The sequence below is a fragment of the Geotrypetes seraphini genome, chromosome 9, assembly GCF_902459505.1.
Source record: "Geotrypetes seraphini chromosome 9, aGeoSer1.1, whole genome shotgun sequence".
Classification (NCBI taxonomy): Eukaryota; Metazoa; Chordata; class Amphibia; order Gymnophiona; family Dermophiidae; genus Geotrypetes; species Geotrypetes seraphini.
The window spans coordinates 36,047,538-36,064,935 of NC_047092.1; the positions used below are offsets into that span (position 1 = coordinate 36,047,538).

Sequence of the window (17,398 nt, forward strand, 5' to 3'; positions counted from 1 at the left end):
AAATTCCATTTTACTATAATTTTAGAAAATTACTAAAAACACAACTATTTGATAAATTTGTAACTTAAGTGTTCTAATGTTAATGCTTTTAATCTATAGGCATTATGTATCTTCTAGAAATAGCTTTTCTTGTATTGTAAATTGGCTGGATGGTTCAGCCTTATCTTGCTGTGAACCGCCTAGAACCTTTTATGGTTTGGTATACAAGAAATAAAGTATTATTATTATATAGGCCATTGAGGGAAACTAGAAGATTTTATTTATTTACCTATCCCAAAGTAAATGCTTGTCGATATAAGATTTTTATAGACAGGACACTTGCGTTTCAAGCAGGCAAACTGCAATCTTGGTTAGGTGAATGTATCCATCAAGCTATCTATGTCTTATTCTTTTTGAAAATTAGTTAAGTCCATTTTGACAAATTCATTACCTAACCTAGGAGTTTTTAAGACTGTAACTAGTATATTTATTGTGTGATTGTACTTTGCTGATTGTCCAGTTTCTCTTAGTGTAAACCACCTAGAACTTCTGGTGACGGCGGTATAGAAGAATAAAGTTATTATTATTAAAGTTAACTTGTTTATTTCAGAAAAGGACACAAGCAGAAGCTGTGGACCTAACACAGCACTGTGTTTTGGCGTCTAAGGAACACCTGCATCAGGGGTCACTGTGGCATATATGTTCACAGATGACATGTCTGGGATAAAACAAAGCTCGGTCCAACTAACATGCCAGAGCAACCAAAATCACTGCGTTCCTCAGATGCCGAAACATTGTGCTGTGTTGGGTCCACAGCTTCTGCTTGTGTCCTTTTCTGAAATAAACAAGTTGGTCTTACATCAGTGATCTTCAGTGGAGTGTTCATTGTCTGTTCCCACTTCCTTTTGTACTATACCAATTTATTCTTCATATAGTGGAATTTCTGTGTAATAGATTATCAGTATCTCCAGCTCAAATTGTTATTCAAAAATAAATATGTATAAAATGGCATATATACAGATCTTATCATGTATGCCCCAATAAAATACTAAGGAAACATCAAAGCAAATGGATGTGAATACTTACTGCTAAAGTGGACCCTCTGAGTTCTCCTTATCAGTGTCAAATCTGTGCACTTTTGTTTTGCAATTGATCAGGTCTACATAACAGTGTGGTATATTTTATGAAATTTAAGTGATAATAATTTTATGGTCTGTTTATTGAATTGTATCTTTATATGAAAATATCTTTAAATTATTCGTTCAAAAACTGTAAATTAAATTAAATAAAAGTTAACTACAACCTCCTATACTCTTTCTTCTTTTCATTTGTACCACAGAAAAAATGACATGTATGTATCATGGAACTAATGTGAATTAGTCATATAAAAAATAATAAAAGAGCCATTATATAATGTTAATCTGACAATGTGGCTCATAATCAAAACGGAAATACATCTAAAATTCCGTTGATGATCGGATGATTAACAAGACCCAAGTCGTCCAAGTGCCAATAACCGAAATGTGTTTTAGATGTATTTAAAAACAGCTTAGGCCTTTCAGTGCTGCTGTATGCCCAGAGCTAAAAGGGGCGTTTTAGGAGGAGTGGTATGGGTGGGCTGAGCTACACTTAGCCAGTTTTTAGCGCAGGGAGCCATGCTGAATGGCCCGCACTGCTCCCAACGCTCATAGGAACTCAGTGAGCGTCGGGAGCTGTGCAGGCCATTCAGCTCAGCTCCCCGTGTTAAAAACTGCTATCGCAGTTTGATAGAAGAGGGTATTAGTTGTAGTGCAAGTATAACCGAAAGTTTAACGAGACTGCCTAGACAAAACTTGTACGTTGTGACTTAGGTGATGTAAAATCAGGTCTAAGTGCCCAGGAGGTATCCAAAGTGACTAGATAACCATTGCAGACACAAAGTACAGACCCCCAACACTGCCCCAGTGATCACTGACACCCCCACAACAGCATAAAAATCCAAATAAAACATGTGTGCATATCTGCCTCCAGAACATCGGCACCTGGCATAGGAAAGCCTAGTAGAACAGCAAAGAAGTGGCTTAAATAGTCTGGGGCTATTGGAGTTGTAGACTGGTAGGTCTAGTAGGTGGGGGGGGGGGGGCTCATCATGACCTATAAGGGAGTTGTGCTGAGATGTTTATGTGGTACCCTTTTTGTGAAGTTCGCAGCAGTGCACTTTAAGGTGCCCCACTTCTGTGTTGCCATATCTGAGTGTCCAGTCCATCACTTTGCTGGCCCCTCCCACGTCCAAAAGGTCTCATTCTAGGTGTTTTTGACTTGGATGATTTTTTGGACGAGAATGGGGTATAAAGATAGACAACTTAGTGGTCTGGACGATCAAACGGCTGGGTGTATAATTAGACGATTCTTGAAAAGAAATAATTTGGACGTATTTTTCGAGAATGGACTTTAGGCACTGCTGACTTTGGGCGACTGGCGACATAGGCCCAAAATGGACTTAGACGTATCTTTTGATAATGCCCCTCCACGTTTCAATTAGTGTTTCTTATTCATTTGGTGTTTTCATTTTTAAAACTCTATTTTTCTTGTGATCTGAATATTTAAAAATACTTTGTAGCTAATTAATAGTATGCTTTAATAAGTAAACTTTATAGCGGTAGGTAGTTTCTTCTTTAATTAGTCAGTGGTTGATCTTTTTATTGCATAGCTGAATCTGAATTTGAAAATTACTTATCTGTAGTCCAGAAAGTTCTTCAAAAAAGGCCATTCTCTACACAGTTCACAGAAGGAAATGAACAACAGCAAGCTCTCATTCTAAGAGCATCACTGGCATGGGATAACGGCTCATATCAGAATTCTAATACTCCTATCTTGAATAAAATTGGATGCTTTGTATAGTGTGATCAAGACCACTGGGCCCTTTTAAGCCTTGCTATCGCTTTTGAAAAATATACGGTAAATAATCAAAACTCCTTAAAGTTAAACTACAGAAATAGATATCATGATTATGCTAGATAAAGCAACGCAATTTATCATGTTTGACCCTTCTCTCTCCCCACTTCAAAGATTGCAGACCCAGTTTTTCCCTCATTCCCTTACCACCTCTAATGAAGCATGACTCACAAGAGCTAGCCATAAATAGTAAAACAATGTTATGTACAACTTGTTGGTTAACCTTTATTTCTAGGGGTAAATAACAAAGCCACAACATTAATACCAGCCACAATAAATGTTAGTAATCATCAATTACTATTCAAAAAGGTAGGTTTCATAAGTGACAACATGGTTCCTCTATTACCAGTTACTCCTTAGATAATGGCAAACATGAGATTTGAATATGCTGTACTTAGGTTTCAGAAATTTCAGCTGAAGCCACTTACTGAACACTTAATACCATACTGAGCACTTCAAAAGCTTCCTTTTATCGTTTTGTTTGCTTTATTCTAAGTCTTTGATATTATGAGCATAGCTCAGTACTACTAACTTTCCGTCATTTCCTATTTATTGCCATAATCAACTCCCTAAAATATCAGGATTTAAACAGAACTGAGTTTGACTACTTCTGGGATGAGAGAGAAAATTGAGTGCTGTGGCAAGTGGTGATGGAGGGTAAACCAGCGTCTCAGCCAGTTTAGAACCAGTACCCTAGCATCATGTTAAAATCCTCATTAATCTATATTCATTAAAGATAAATGACTATTTTTACAAAGTAGGGTTCCTAATCATGGTGTCTTTACCACAGTTAATATGACAGGTCCTGTTCAAATTCACCTTGAAGTAGAGGTAGATTGAGGTAGAAAAAAAAAAAAAGATTACCATCCTGGGGATCTGTTTAGATTCAGCATTAACAATGGGAAAACAGATCATGATAAAACCCCTATTGACACCTTATGACTTCAGAACAGTACACTTCTCCCTCCGAATCCGCGGTTTCAGTATCTGCGGATTCGGTTATTCGTGATTTTATAAATAAAAAACCTATTTTCATTTTTTGGATATTTTTAAGCCGTCCAAGCCTCCCCGGAACCTTTCCTGGTGGTCTAGCAGTGAAGCGGGGCAGGAGCAATCTTCCTAGGCTCCTGCTTTGTGCAGAGCCGTCATCAGAATGGCTGCCATGAGTTCCTGTTATAGTCTCGAGACTACAACGGAAACTCCCGGCAGCCATTCTGATGACAGCTCTGCACGGGGCAGGAGCTTAGGAACATCGCTCCTGCCCCGCTTCACCGCTAGACCACCAGGTAAGGTTCCGGGGACGCAGATTCAGCTTCTCTAACCTTTATTAACTCCCCTGGCAAACGCCTCTTACCTGCATCCTCCCGCCGCCACCTCTTCGCTCCCCTGGCCCGACACCAAAGCGGGGAAAGAGGAGACTGAAGCAGCCGCACTGGCCCCCTGCAAACACGCAACACGCACGGAGGGAGGCGATCGGAGGCGGAGACCACCAGGTAAGGTCCGGGGGTGGGTCAGAGCCAGCACAAAGTTATTTGCGATTTTTCACACTTTGTGGTCCGGCTCTGCCCCTAACCCCCGCGAATACCGAGGGAGAAGTGTAGTTCAATGCTTGATTCTATCTAGGTTGGATTACTGTTATTCTTTATTTGGGGGATAAACTAAAGTAAAATTGAAAGCCCTGCAGGTTCTAATGAACTCAGCAGTGAGATTGATTATTGGCATTACTAGGACAGCACACATTAGCCTGATTTTGAAACAACTTCACTGGCTACCAGTTGGAACAACAGGTTCACTACTAAGTGTTATCTCTGGTCTATCAGATTTTGTATCAATCGGCCCCTTACTGGTTTCTGTCTCTGGAAGGTCTATAGACCAAACAGAGCTTTGAGATCAAAAGGAGGCATGAGATTATTAGTGAAAACTGAAGAAAGTGTGAGATACATGGCTATGAAATCAAAAATGTTCACAATTGCTGGAAGGTCTCTTTGAAATAAGTTGTCAGGACATCTCAGATTATGTACTGACCACTTTAGTTTCAGGAAACTAACTTGAAAACAAAGCTGTTTGTGGACACTTATTTGTAGAGCCATTTCAGTTTATGGTTTAGTTTGTTCCTTATGGAATAAGTGGTTTCTGTGTTGGTTTCGGTCTTTTGAATCCACATGTAGACAGATTTTCAATTGTCTTTAATAGAACTAGAATGTTTTATGATATTCCAGGTTGTGAACTGGTTGTTTGCTGAGAGTGAGTTGAGCTTGTAATTTAAGAGAGGAGTGAATGGAAGTTTGTTAATTTTTTGTTTATGTCCATAAGTGGTATATAGATTTTTTAAATAAATAAATTCAGAAGACTCTGCCCTTGATATAATCACTGTACAGCATCTTGGACAAATTTGCTTTCTAAATATGATAATAGTTCCATGTGAAGATGTCTATATAGATGGATTTCAAACCAGACCTCAGTGCACAGCCAGCCAGTCCAATTTTCAGAATATTCATAAGGAATATGAATGAGCGAGATCTGCATATGCAGCCTCCATTATATGCATATCTGTCTTATGCATATTCATTATAGGTATCCTATAAATCAGATTAGTTAGGTGTGTCCTGAGGACTGGGATGAAACCCCACAGTCTAGATAAACAATTTATTATAAAAGATTTGAATAAACTCAAGACTAGGTTGTTTTCAGTGCCTCCAGCTTTTATCTTTGTATAATGCAAACTTCCAAGATACTCTTTCCCTATAATAAGGACAGCCCATTTTTTGGCTTTTAGATTATATTTCTGCCTGATTAATCCAGTTATTAAAATCAGATTAAAATAGAAAAAAATTATTCAGCCCATTTTTATCACCTGGCTGGTTTGCCCTATATTTGGGAAATTAGAATTTTGTATCACATTTATCCCTGGCTAGACGTCACAACATATGACTAGATAGTCTGGACTTGTGCCAGATTCTATGTCCAAAAAATTGTGCCTGGAAGATTTGCCCTAAAACCTATTTTGGCAAGATAGTTTAAGTCATTGAGCTAACTAGGGCTTCATTTTGGTGGACTCTTATTTGGCTAGTTTGTAATGGGAGTCCCCTTAATTGACACTACTCAAAAAGATCTCTCATACATTTTCATCTGGGAATCCAAATAGTGATAGCAATGAGTTTGAAGAGGTGACTTTCCCTCTTAAAATTTCAGGTAAACAAAATCTGGTAGATCCTTATCATATGAGAAACTCATATTCCATTTAAAAATGACACATTCTACTTGAGTTTCATCTGTTCAGTAATAAAATGGTAGTCTGTTGGAAAACCTGACTCACTTGCTTCTTACCTTTATTTCTGTTGATTGACATTCTGGGGATATGATAATTTTAATCTCAGACAAGAGTATAATGTTTTTCATTTGACTATTTAAGCTATTGTATGTTAATAACAATTTGGCTACTCATACTACTGTGTGCTGAAGCTGAGGAAACTTGAGTAAGCACAACAAGCATCTTTCTAGCCATACATACTGGCTAGAAAGATGCTTGAGGGAGGAGGTAGAGCAGCAGAATGAGGCCTTCTGGCTGACAAAGTTGTGGTCATCTAGTGACCTATAGAAGATGACCCCTGAATTTGGGCATAAGATAATATGGTGACCTGCATGAGGTCAGACAGACAATCAGGAACCTTTCTTGCCTATCTGAGTGGAGGCCTTATGTCCAGTTTGCCTGTATAGCTTTCTAGCAGCCACAGGATCCCTGGCAACAAGAATTATCCTCTCTTTCCTTTTTAAATTAGACAAAGGAGAGCATCACTTCATGACTTTTCATCTATTGCCTTGCTACATGTGTGTTTCAGTCATTTTTCTGCCTCTAAAGAACTTTGCACCCTGTGCTTATGCCCTTCTTGCCCACCTCCAAATCAAGGTGTTTATTATCACCCCTCCTTTTTTGTAATTGCGCACAATGTATAGGACAAAATATGATAAAGCTGTGTCCTCTACAGATAAGTTACAAGTTTTTAAGGCACTAAAATGATAAAGGACAGCCTCAGTTGATTAGGCATTTATAGCTGTAGAAATGTATGCTGTGACTGATGTCATTAGCTATATGAGTGTTCATTTTTAAATAAATAAATGGAAGTTTGTGGATCCCTTGCTTTAAAAATATACTCAAAGATTAAATCATGATAGATATCCTTTAAAGGAGAGCTTTCATCTGCAAATTACAGCTGGTAATGTTCTGTCACCTATCTTCCCAACTGGATATGACTAGATCCCTATGGTAAGGTGTAGCCTTATCCTATCAAAGATATCAGCTTATTCCATTTTTTTTCTCTAACATCTTACCTCCTATCCTCTGTTAACAGTAATATTCTTGCACAAAACCTTGATTTTTATAAATTGGAATAAACACATTTGATAACACAAATAAGCAATTTTATAGTATTCAAGATTCCAAGTTTTATTACAATTTTCTATCCCGCGCCAAGGGTCATAACCTTCTGGGTGGCTTACAGTCTAAAAACCAACTAAGCACACTGTCTTAAGTTTGGGATCAAAAATATTTTAATCCATATTAAAATAGAACATGAGGAAAATAGCTAAATAGTTCAAGGAAAATTTCTAAAATAGAATTTAAGAAAAACTATAAACCAAACTTTTGTCAAAGAGAGCCCTCTGCTGCCATTTAAGAACTGCTACTAATTTTTTTTACAAGTTAATAAACAGAGGCCTCATTTATTTATTTGTTTGAGATTTAGCTCTTACTTTTTCTCAGCATCAGCTCAAGGCTTACAATTTAATTATTTATTACAAGCACTTATTATACCACTGCAAAGCTCTACAGTGCACATTGCAGCAGTTCACAATTCTAAAAAAAATAAAAATAAATAAGGACAAATTTGACACAAACTATATACAAAAGGGATATTGGCTAGGAATGAGTTGAACACAAACTGTATGCACAAAATGGACATCTGCTAGGGAGAAACCAACAAAGACAAAAACAGGAGAGATGCGCACAAAGAGAGACTGACAATAAATTACACTGAATAAAAGGGACCAGATTCAAGAAGCTGCAGGGGTACACCAGGTAATTTCCAAAACTCAATGCATTCTGAAGTGCTGCTGAAGAACCATGTTCTAGCAAACTCTTAAACATTTTTTAATGATGGTTCCTGATGAAGTGCAAGAATAAGAGAATTCCACAAATAAGTAGAACTGCTTGGGACGAACGTAATGTATGAGCTGGGGTATAGTGATGCAAAAGAGAAAAAAATATAAGAGGGTGCATCACCATAATAGTCCTTACACCTTAAACAGGCAAATTAGTTTGTACCTGCTAATTTTCTTTGAGTATCTCCAGACCAGACCAAATATTTAGTTTTGTGCTATGCTGTTTTGCCAGCAGGTGAATACTAAGAACTACTGAGCTGTTATGTCAACACATAGGGCCTCTTCTATTAAACTGCACTAGAAGTTTCTACAGCGAGGAGCCGCACTGAATGGCCTGCGCTGCTCCCAATGCTTACAGAGTTCCTATGAGTGTTGGGAGCAGCGCAGGCCATTCTGCGTGGCTCTTTGCGCCAAAAACTGCTCGCACAGTTTAATAGAAGAGGGGGCTAGTGTTCTTCACTATGCAAACCCTGGCCAGTTGGAGTTTATCATAACAAAGCAGAAGAGAAAAGACAATTAGAAAGAGAAAATAATTACCTTAGGAACTAATGAATTCAACAGAGATGCACTAACAAAGGATAAAGCCCTCCAGACTAAAGATCTGACAGGAATATTAAACTAGTAAAAATCTAAATCTTTTGCCTTGGAAGACAGAAAACAAACTGATGCTAAGAACTACAGGTAGGTTCTGGACTGATCTGGAGAGATGCAAGGAAAGAAAATTAGCAGGTAAATACTAATTTACTGTTCTTTATTGTCCCATGAGATCTGTCAAGATGCTTGGGATGTTCCTCGTCCTGATGAAGTGATAGCGAAATGCCTCGGCTAAGGGGACAGAAATCATATATATAAAAGCTAAGTTGGCTTTATATACATAAAGTACAATATAAATTATTTGTTTATTGAATACTACATCGAAGAAAAAAGGAAAAAAAAAGTCGTTAAAACATCATAAATGCTAGGTTGGGAGTAATGAGGATTTTACCACCATGAGTTATGCTACTTGGGTGGCTGTCTGAAAATCCCTGGATACCTGAACATTGACATATGTATAGTTAAGTACATTATAAGACTGGTTCTTTATCTCCTGTGGAAGCAATATATGGGATGTACCAAAGTCATACATGCTGAGGGTGAGACAATAGGCTGCGTTCAAGCTGGAACATCCAAGTAGTAGTGATGGATAAAATAATACATATGTTTCCGGGTTACTGCTTTGTAAATTTCATGACAAGGAACTGAGTATTTCAACCAAGCAGCAGATTAACCCCTTATAGAAAGAGCTTTCAGGACTTCTGGAACTGGATGACCACTGGAAATATACACAGAAGAAATAACCTCTTTAACCCATTGAATGATTCTTGTTTTTACACTTCTATCTTATGAGCTCTACTGCACATAGTTCTTACATCCAATTTGTGCAAGGCAACTGTAGTACCCTCATTTTATCCTGAAAAAACATGTCAATAGAGTCTGATTCAAATAGGACCACTTTAGAAAGGGAGGATGGAACTGGTCTAAGCATTAACCTTTTCCTCACTAAAATCTTAAAAAAAAAAAAAAAATTCTAAATAACAAGGCCTGTAATTTTGAAATTTGCCTAGTCCAATAAATAGCTACAAGAAAAACTGTTTTAGTATGATATCTTTTAAGGTTGTGGAATCAAGAGGTTTAAAATGAAGCTAAACTAAGATAGACAAGCCCAGGTTTAAACTTCAGTGGATGATGTAGCAGATTGATAAGTCTATGTCCAAATGTAATACAAAGCTCTTTCCCTCCAGTAGACCTTTAAAACATGACAATGCAGCAAGTTGTATCTTCAATGAGGTGAACAGCAGCCCTTTGTCCAAATCATCTTGAAAGAATGCAGAGGAAAAGTACACTTATCGTTATACCAATTCTCAAAAAGTCCTCCAAACCCTTTTGCATTCTAACAAGGCAGACCTTTTCTAGATTGTAACAAGGAAGTTATCACCTTACCCAAAAAGCCTTTCTCCTTTATCTTCACCCCTTCAAGAGCCAAGCCATAAGACAAAACTGAGATGGGTCGGGCATGCTGATTAGGCCTTCAACCAACAGACACTCCCTGTTTGCCAGCGATAAAGGATCTACTTTCACATGTATCAAGTCCTCATGTCAGGGTCTTTGTAGCCAATCCAGAACAATCAACACTATTAAACCTCAATGCTTCTCTATGTTTTTAATGACTCTGCCTATGAGCAGCTAGTAGAAATGCATACAGAAGACCTGGCCAGGATCATTGTTGAATTAAGGCATCTATTCATTTTGCCTCCAATCCTTTAACTGGAAAAGTCTGGAACCTTTGCATTTTGACCAGTTGCCATCAGGTCCATGACTGGATAACTTCCAAGAAAGTGTCCTCTGCTTCACTCCATTCTCCTGGATCTGTGGAATTCCTGATGAAACATTCTATCTGGATATTTTGGGTCCTGGCCACATGTGCTGCTGAGATATCTTCCAGATTCATCTCTGCCCAATCCATCAACATCTTATTCCTCCATGTTTGTTGGCATAGGCTACTGCCATCTCATTGTCAGAGAATCTATATTGCTTTGTTTTGAAATCGCTGCTGAAATTCCAGGAGAGAGAAGCAGATCATTTGGACTTCCAGATGATTGACTGCTGAGCTTCCACTTAGGACCATTGACCTTGTGCCTATTTGTTAAGACAATGTGCACCTCCTTCATCCATTGTCACAAGGATCCAATTTCAAATTTCCAAAATTTCTATTGGACACATTGTTGCTGCAGAGCCATCAGTTAAGACTCAATCTGACATCCAGTAAAATTATTGACTCTGTGGAAACCATCAAGAGACCTTTCTAAAGATCTCATGTCCTGAAAATGTGAGAAACTTGCAAAATCTTTTTCATTTGGTGCTGAGCAGCAATTAAATTTGGGCACTCAAGGTTTTCTCCCAAGGTAAAGGTCCATAGCACAAAATAAAAAGCCTAACCCCTTAAGTAAAGGGCTGGTTGGGGAGAAGGGGCAGGGCTCTAATCCTAACTCCCCTCCAGGGGTTATACATCTAAAATCTTAGAAAGCCAGAAACTCCCCTAGGACGCTGCTGCTTTTTTTAATAAGACTGACCAAGTAAATAGAAATAAGGTTCTACCATATCTCCAGAGGTTGCTTGGGAATCCTACCACCTGCTGGAGCGTGAGAAATAAGGACTGGCCGAGGGGTTGCACAGGGTTCTTAAGTGATGACATCACAGTTCAGTACTTCTCAGTTTCCACCTGCTGACAGGACAGCTCAATTTCAAGCATCTGAGCTGGTGGAACAATAAGGAAATAAGATTTTGTACTGGATCGTACTGTGACCAAGGAGCCAATGCTCTTCTTCCCCAAGAAGGGAGGCATGTTCATATCTACCAGCATTGTGAATTAGCTTGACTGCAGTAAACTGGATGAGCTGAATTGATTGCAGCAATCTCTGCTGAAGATCATTATATAACGATAACAAAAACTTCAAGATGGAAGAGGCCAGAAATGACTGCATCAACCAAATTCTTTGCAGAGTGACTTAACAAGATTACTGATATGGGTCTGGAAAGCAAAATCAGTATCAAAGCAACTCCCAACACCTTAATTAAATCCCTAAAGGATAAAAAGAGATTAGGTTCTCATCTTGATATCTTTTCTAATAAATAGGAATGGTATGCTGAACCTTAGTGTACTCTATTCATTCTCGCAAGTATTTGTATTTATTTGGAGCTTATGTACCATTTCAGCACTCAGCTTTGAAATATGGAACAAAAAATAAGAAAACCAGAACATTTTGCAAATATTTACCAAAGAAGCTGAGGGGCCAGTGAATTAAGTACATAAACAGTGGCCATTAATACTGTGTTCACCATGCATACTAACAACCAATATTAATGACATGCCAATGAGGCAAATGGTAAAGTACTTGCATTTTACTTAGGGCTAGATTCACAAAGCAAACCGATCATGTACCAATCAGTTTGCAACCCCTTTGCAACCAGATTTCCCTCCAGCCCAATTCTCTAACCTCTCCTGCAATCCACTTCCAATACGTGCATGCAAATGAGGGGAAATGCATGCAAAGTAGACAGGGGCGTGATTCTCCAATGAAATTTTTAAAACCGACTGGGCTGGCCGATCAACCCAAGAAATGACTTCTGGAGACCAGTTGCAAATGTCTTTCTGACTCTCCAGCTCCATTGAAGCCCTGCTCTCTGCTGCCCTGAATCTCTCCTGTCTGCTGCCCCGATGCTCTTCCCCAAATCTCTCCTGCCTGCTCTGCCCTGAATCGTCACCCTGCTCATCCCCAGATCTCTCCTGCCTGCCGCCCTGAATCTCTCCTGCCCTTCCCCGCACTGCAAACCCGTGGATTTAACCCATGGGTTTAAAGCGGGTTAAAACCACAGGCTTGCTGGGCTAAAAAAGTTTTTTAAAAAGTCTCAGCTCAGACAGGCAATCACAGACCACCTACAGATGGTCTGCGCATGCATTGGGATTGCACACCAGTAATCCGTGCCAGCAGATGGGGGCGTTCCTCTGATTGCCCCCATCTGCATATTGGAGTTTGAAGAATCCATTGGACCTGCCTGGATCGGACACGGATCAGACATGTTCATGAATCTAGCCCTTAGACATTGCAAAGCTTAACTAAAGCTCTCCATGGTGTATGTAATTTTATATTGTTGCGTGTGAACAAATAGTATTTTCTTCCTGTGCTAATAGATAAAGAGCTGTTTTGTATCTCATTAGCAGAGTGCTTGTGTTAAAACATTTGTAAGCTAATTTACACCCATTAAAAGTGTTATTAACACCAGCAAACTAGATTGTGTGAACTAACAATAAATATTGTTAATGCTTATTAATGTTGAGTTTTAGGAAAAAAAGGAAAGGAAAAACCCATCATCAATGACTTAAAATCTACATCCCTAGATACAGGACAAAAAAATGCAGGCAAAGTATTAGTTTTTATGCCTTTTTGTCTAACTTTCACCTTTGTTTACCCACTTCTTCACAGTATACTGCATATTAATCACTTCAGACTGAAAAGCCAAAAGAACAAGATGAAACCTCCATGCCAAAAAATAAACAAACATAAAAGTAACTATTACTTTTTAAACTGTAAAATCATTTAGAACTTTGGATAGTGCAGAATAGAAGTGTAGGAAATAAATAAATATTCACAATAATATTCTGTACACAGAAATACTTAAAGCTATGCAAAGTTCCCATGGAAACAGTATTATGCAGGTGTATATTCTCACAACTCGCCTATCCCCTATATGGCTTCTTAGCTTTGTTACTGAACTGCATGTTCTACGAGCTGACAGGTGGGAAAGCACTAGCTCGCTCACAGTGCTTAAAATTTAAAGTGACAGTACACTAGTTACCTGTCTGTACCGGGTTTTATGGATGACACCCTGCTTGTCCTCGGAGAACACTTGCAATGTAGCATCTGAGCCATTCATTTAATGAATATCATGCTGAAGCTAGTTAAGATTTGAATAATTAGTATAACACTAAAAGTAGTTAATGATCTGTTTCTTGTCCCTGCTGCCTACTAGCTGCATGTTGTGCTGCTAGTGTTTTTCAGTGGCTGGCCCTAAACGGGCACCGCCCCTGGCCGTCACAAAGTAATGGAGGTTTAAGTGGCCTGCCCAAGGCCACAAAGAGCCGCTGCAGGATTTGAACCTGGGCCCTCTGGTTCCCAGCCCACTGCTGTAACCTATGTGTGTTAGCATCTAAATGTTGGGAATTTTAGCAGATATATGTATATACCTTTACTTATGCAGGTATATACTATCATACTGCCTAAGCACTATTCTGCAAATACCCACTTAACCTACATAGTGTGTATTAGCATACACAGGGGCAGAGCATGAACAGAACATAGGCAGGGCTCTAATTTAAGCACTTAACTCACAGAATTCCTTAAGCTATGTGCAACTTTGCCTCACGTAAGCACTTGACGTTTTATCTACTCTATGGTGCCTTTATACTGGGTTGCACTAATATTCTATCACAAAATCTAGGCTTCTAGGTTGCTTTACAGAATAGGCTTTTACCACACTCCATTGGGACCCCTAAAAGGAGGTGCCCAGTTATAGAACTGCCTTCAAAATATACTGTGCTCTGTCACTCTTGTAGCTCTCCGTTTTTGTGTGTAGTCACCTCTACAGTTGTCTTATCTAAAGTAAGATACTCTGTTTCAATCTGATTCATAGATATATTTGTTGCCTTGCCTGCTGTTTGGAAGGCAAGTGTTTCATCTGTTGGAGTTTTCTGCCCTCCAGTGGTATGTGACCTGTTCATATTGCTGGGAACCGTTGGCGTAAGCATTTTGTCTTTACAGTCAGAAATAAAATAGCTTGTGCAATTGCATCCTCGTAGCTCATTACACTGAATGCCTACATCTATTTTTTTTACAGTCAGAATGCAGTTCTCAGTTTGTGTCCAGACATTGCATCTTTCTTTCTTTTCAGTGTAATCAACATTCATTGTACTGACTGACATGCCCAATGAGTCACTTTTTGGTGGATCTGACGTAACGTTTTCTTCCTCTGTGGTCAGAAGATGATGCTCATTATGGAAATGACAGGGTATGCTGTCTTCAGGAATATTCTTTCTGTGAAAAAGACTTTGTGATTCCTTTTTAACTGCAGATATTTCGTTGTTTTTTTCCACAAAAGGCATCTCATCACAGTGTTTAACATTTTCTTTCACATATCTCATATGTAATTTTGTTGGCCGTTCATATTCAGCCTGTGGGAATAGAAAAATAATAACCTAAGTATACATAGACTGGTATTAAGTGCCAGAAATGTAAAAATAAGCTGCTTTGGGGTATATACTTGTACAAGAAGATTCGAACACTTCAGTCATTCTTCTTTTCTCTTCTATGTAACTAACCTTACATATAAAAGTGCTGAGAGAACTAATACAGATCCTTTTACTCATATGACATGACTCACCCAAATTATTTTTGATCTGAAGAGGATGAATGTATTTATTTATTTATTCAATTTTTCTACACCATTCTCCAAAGGGAGCTCAGAATGGTTTACATGAATTTATTCAGGTACTTGAGCATTTTTCCCTATCTATTCCGGTTGGCTCCCAATCTATCTATTGTGCCTGAGGCAATGGAGGGGGGGGGGGATTAAGTGACTTGCCCAGAATCACAAGGAGCAGCATGGGTTTGAACCCACAACCTCAGGGTGTTGAGGCTGTAGCTTTAACAACTGCGCCACACTCTCCCTCTCAAGTATTTGAATTTGCCACATAAATAGTCACCTGAAAAGTTATATATTTGCAGAGCACCCAACAAAATAGGCAGATTGTGTGAAACCCAGGTCTATACAGATTTTCCACAACCTTTGAATTCTAGCGTATACTGGAACAATTCATCTATAGTTCATAGTAACCTCTCACAAACACATTCATTCTGGACAACCACAGATGCTAAGCAGTTCCAGTCAGTTTTTGGGCATGTTAATTAAATTATTTAATTTGCTCCTTACCTATCAGTTTAATTTAACCATCTCATTTCTCTCACTATAATACAGTATGAAATTATTTTGAAAGCTAAGTTACTAGCTTATAGCAGATGTTCTCTGAGGGTAGCAGGTATATATTCTTACATGTGGATGATCCACGGAACCCAGTATGGACATTGGTTTCCAGTTATCGCAATAATTCATTTTAAGCTCTGTATAATGGTTTTTAAAATTCTGTATGGTCTGGTTCCATGATATTTAGTGGATCTGATCACTTTATTGGTAGGAAGGACAGGACAGGACATTATTCTCGTAATTTATTCCATATCCAGTTCCCTTGTCTGAAGTTAATAAATCAATTTAGTCAATGGTCAATTTCTTTTATTTATCAGGCCCCTTCTGTCTAGAATGATCTTCCCTTCCCTTTTTTTTTATTATTATAAGAGAAGGTAATTACATTGCATTTAGGAGATTCATGAAAACATATATTTTTAAGAAATTTACTCTGATTACTTAATATGGTTCTTTTTTTATTATACTTTTTGAACTGTTTGAAGAATTCTCTTATTATGATTGTTTACCTGGGTTTGTTCCCAATAGATTCTTTCTTTCTAATGTAATTTACCACAAACTCTTTGGGGTAGGGGAAGAACATAAATCATAATGTAATGTAATAGCAAATGTACTGTCACTTTAAATTTTAAAACACTGCCTTTACTGCACGCATGCTGGTGCCTTCCTGCCTGACATCATCTCACGGGATCTGCAGTTCAATAACAAAGCTAAAAAGCCAACTAGAGGCAGTGGGCGAGTTGTGAGAATATATACCTGCTGTCCTCAGAGAACAAACAGGTATAATTTCACATATGGGACTCCCAACCTGTCAGGAACATGCCTCTGGAAGATATTTAAAATTGAATATGCATGAGCCTGGTGAAACCTAGGAGAGTTGGAGGGAAGTTGGCACTCAGAAAGTACTGTAAATAAATTTTGCAGAACTGCTTGTCCAAACCAATGGTCTCTTTTGGAATTGTGCTCTAAACAGCAATGTGAGGTGAAGGTATGAACTGAGGACTAAGTGGCTGCTTTGCAGATGTCCTAAATAGAAATAGAGATGAAATGGGCTACTGAAGCCACCATAGCCCATATGTTATGAGTTGTGACACAGCCCTGTAGCATCAACCCAGCCTGAGTATATGCATAGGAGTGAAGTAAAGGCTGCTTTGTTTACCTCATTGGAATGACTTCGAGACAGCATTGTATGTTCCAAAAACAGACAATATTTGTTTATTGTTAGTATAAAAACTTACAAAATGACAGCAGCAAAGGCATAGCAGAAAAATATATTGTCAGTTCAGAATATGCAATGGAGAGAAGAACTTGCACCCATATGCTTAGCAGGGGGCTAGCAGTTCCCCGTAGCATAAGTAAGTGAATCTCTCTGGCTCTACCTGTGATGCACGTGTTTTTTTTATACAGAGAAATTCTTCCTTTGTTCCAAAAAGCAGCACATCCCCAAATTCTGGTCATGTAATTCCCTATTGGTACAAAAATGTATACCTAACTATTCCTCCCCCCAGTCCACGCCTCTCTCACCTTCCCCCCCCCCCCCCAGGAGTGGGGGCCCTTGCAGAAACAGAGAATTCTTGGTGAACTTTCTTCCTCCAGCTCTGAGATCCTTATTACCTTGCTGATGCTAATTTGTGGTTTTACACCTCTTTACATCTTCAGGATGGCGTCCTTGAATGCTGAAAGTTGGCAAGGGTGACCTTTCAACAACCCAACTGTGCTTGGTTCCCAGAACTCGGTTCAGAGACAGGCAGCAAAT

General features: G+C 38.7%; 1 protein-coding gene across 1 annotated transcript in view; it reads right to left on the reverse strand.

The window, feature by feature from the left end:
- Nucleotides 1-14,209: 14,209 nt before the first annotated feature.
- C9H12orf40 (chromosome 9 C12orf40 homolog) overlaps nt 14,210-17,398 on the reverse strand; it is a 74,085-nt gene continuing 70,896 nt past the window's right edge. The window contains exon 9 of the mRNA XM_033958872.1: nt 14,210-14,836. Within this exon, the coding sequence (XP_033814763.1) occupies nt 14,210-14,836 (627 nt within the window). The remainder of the gene's footprint in view (nt 14,837-17,398) is intronic.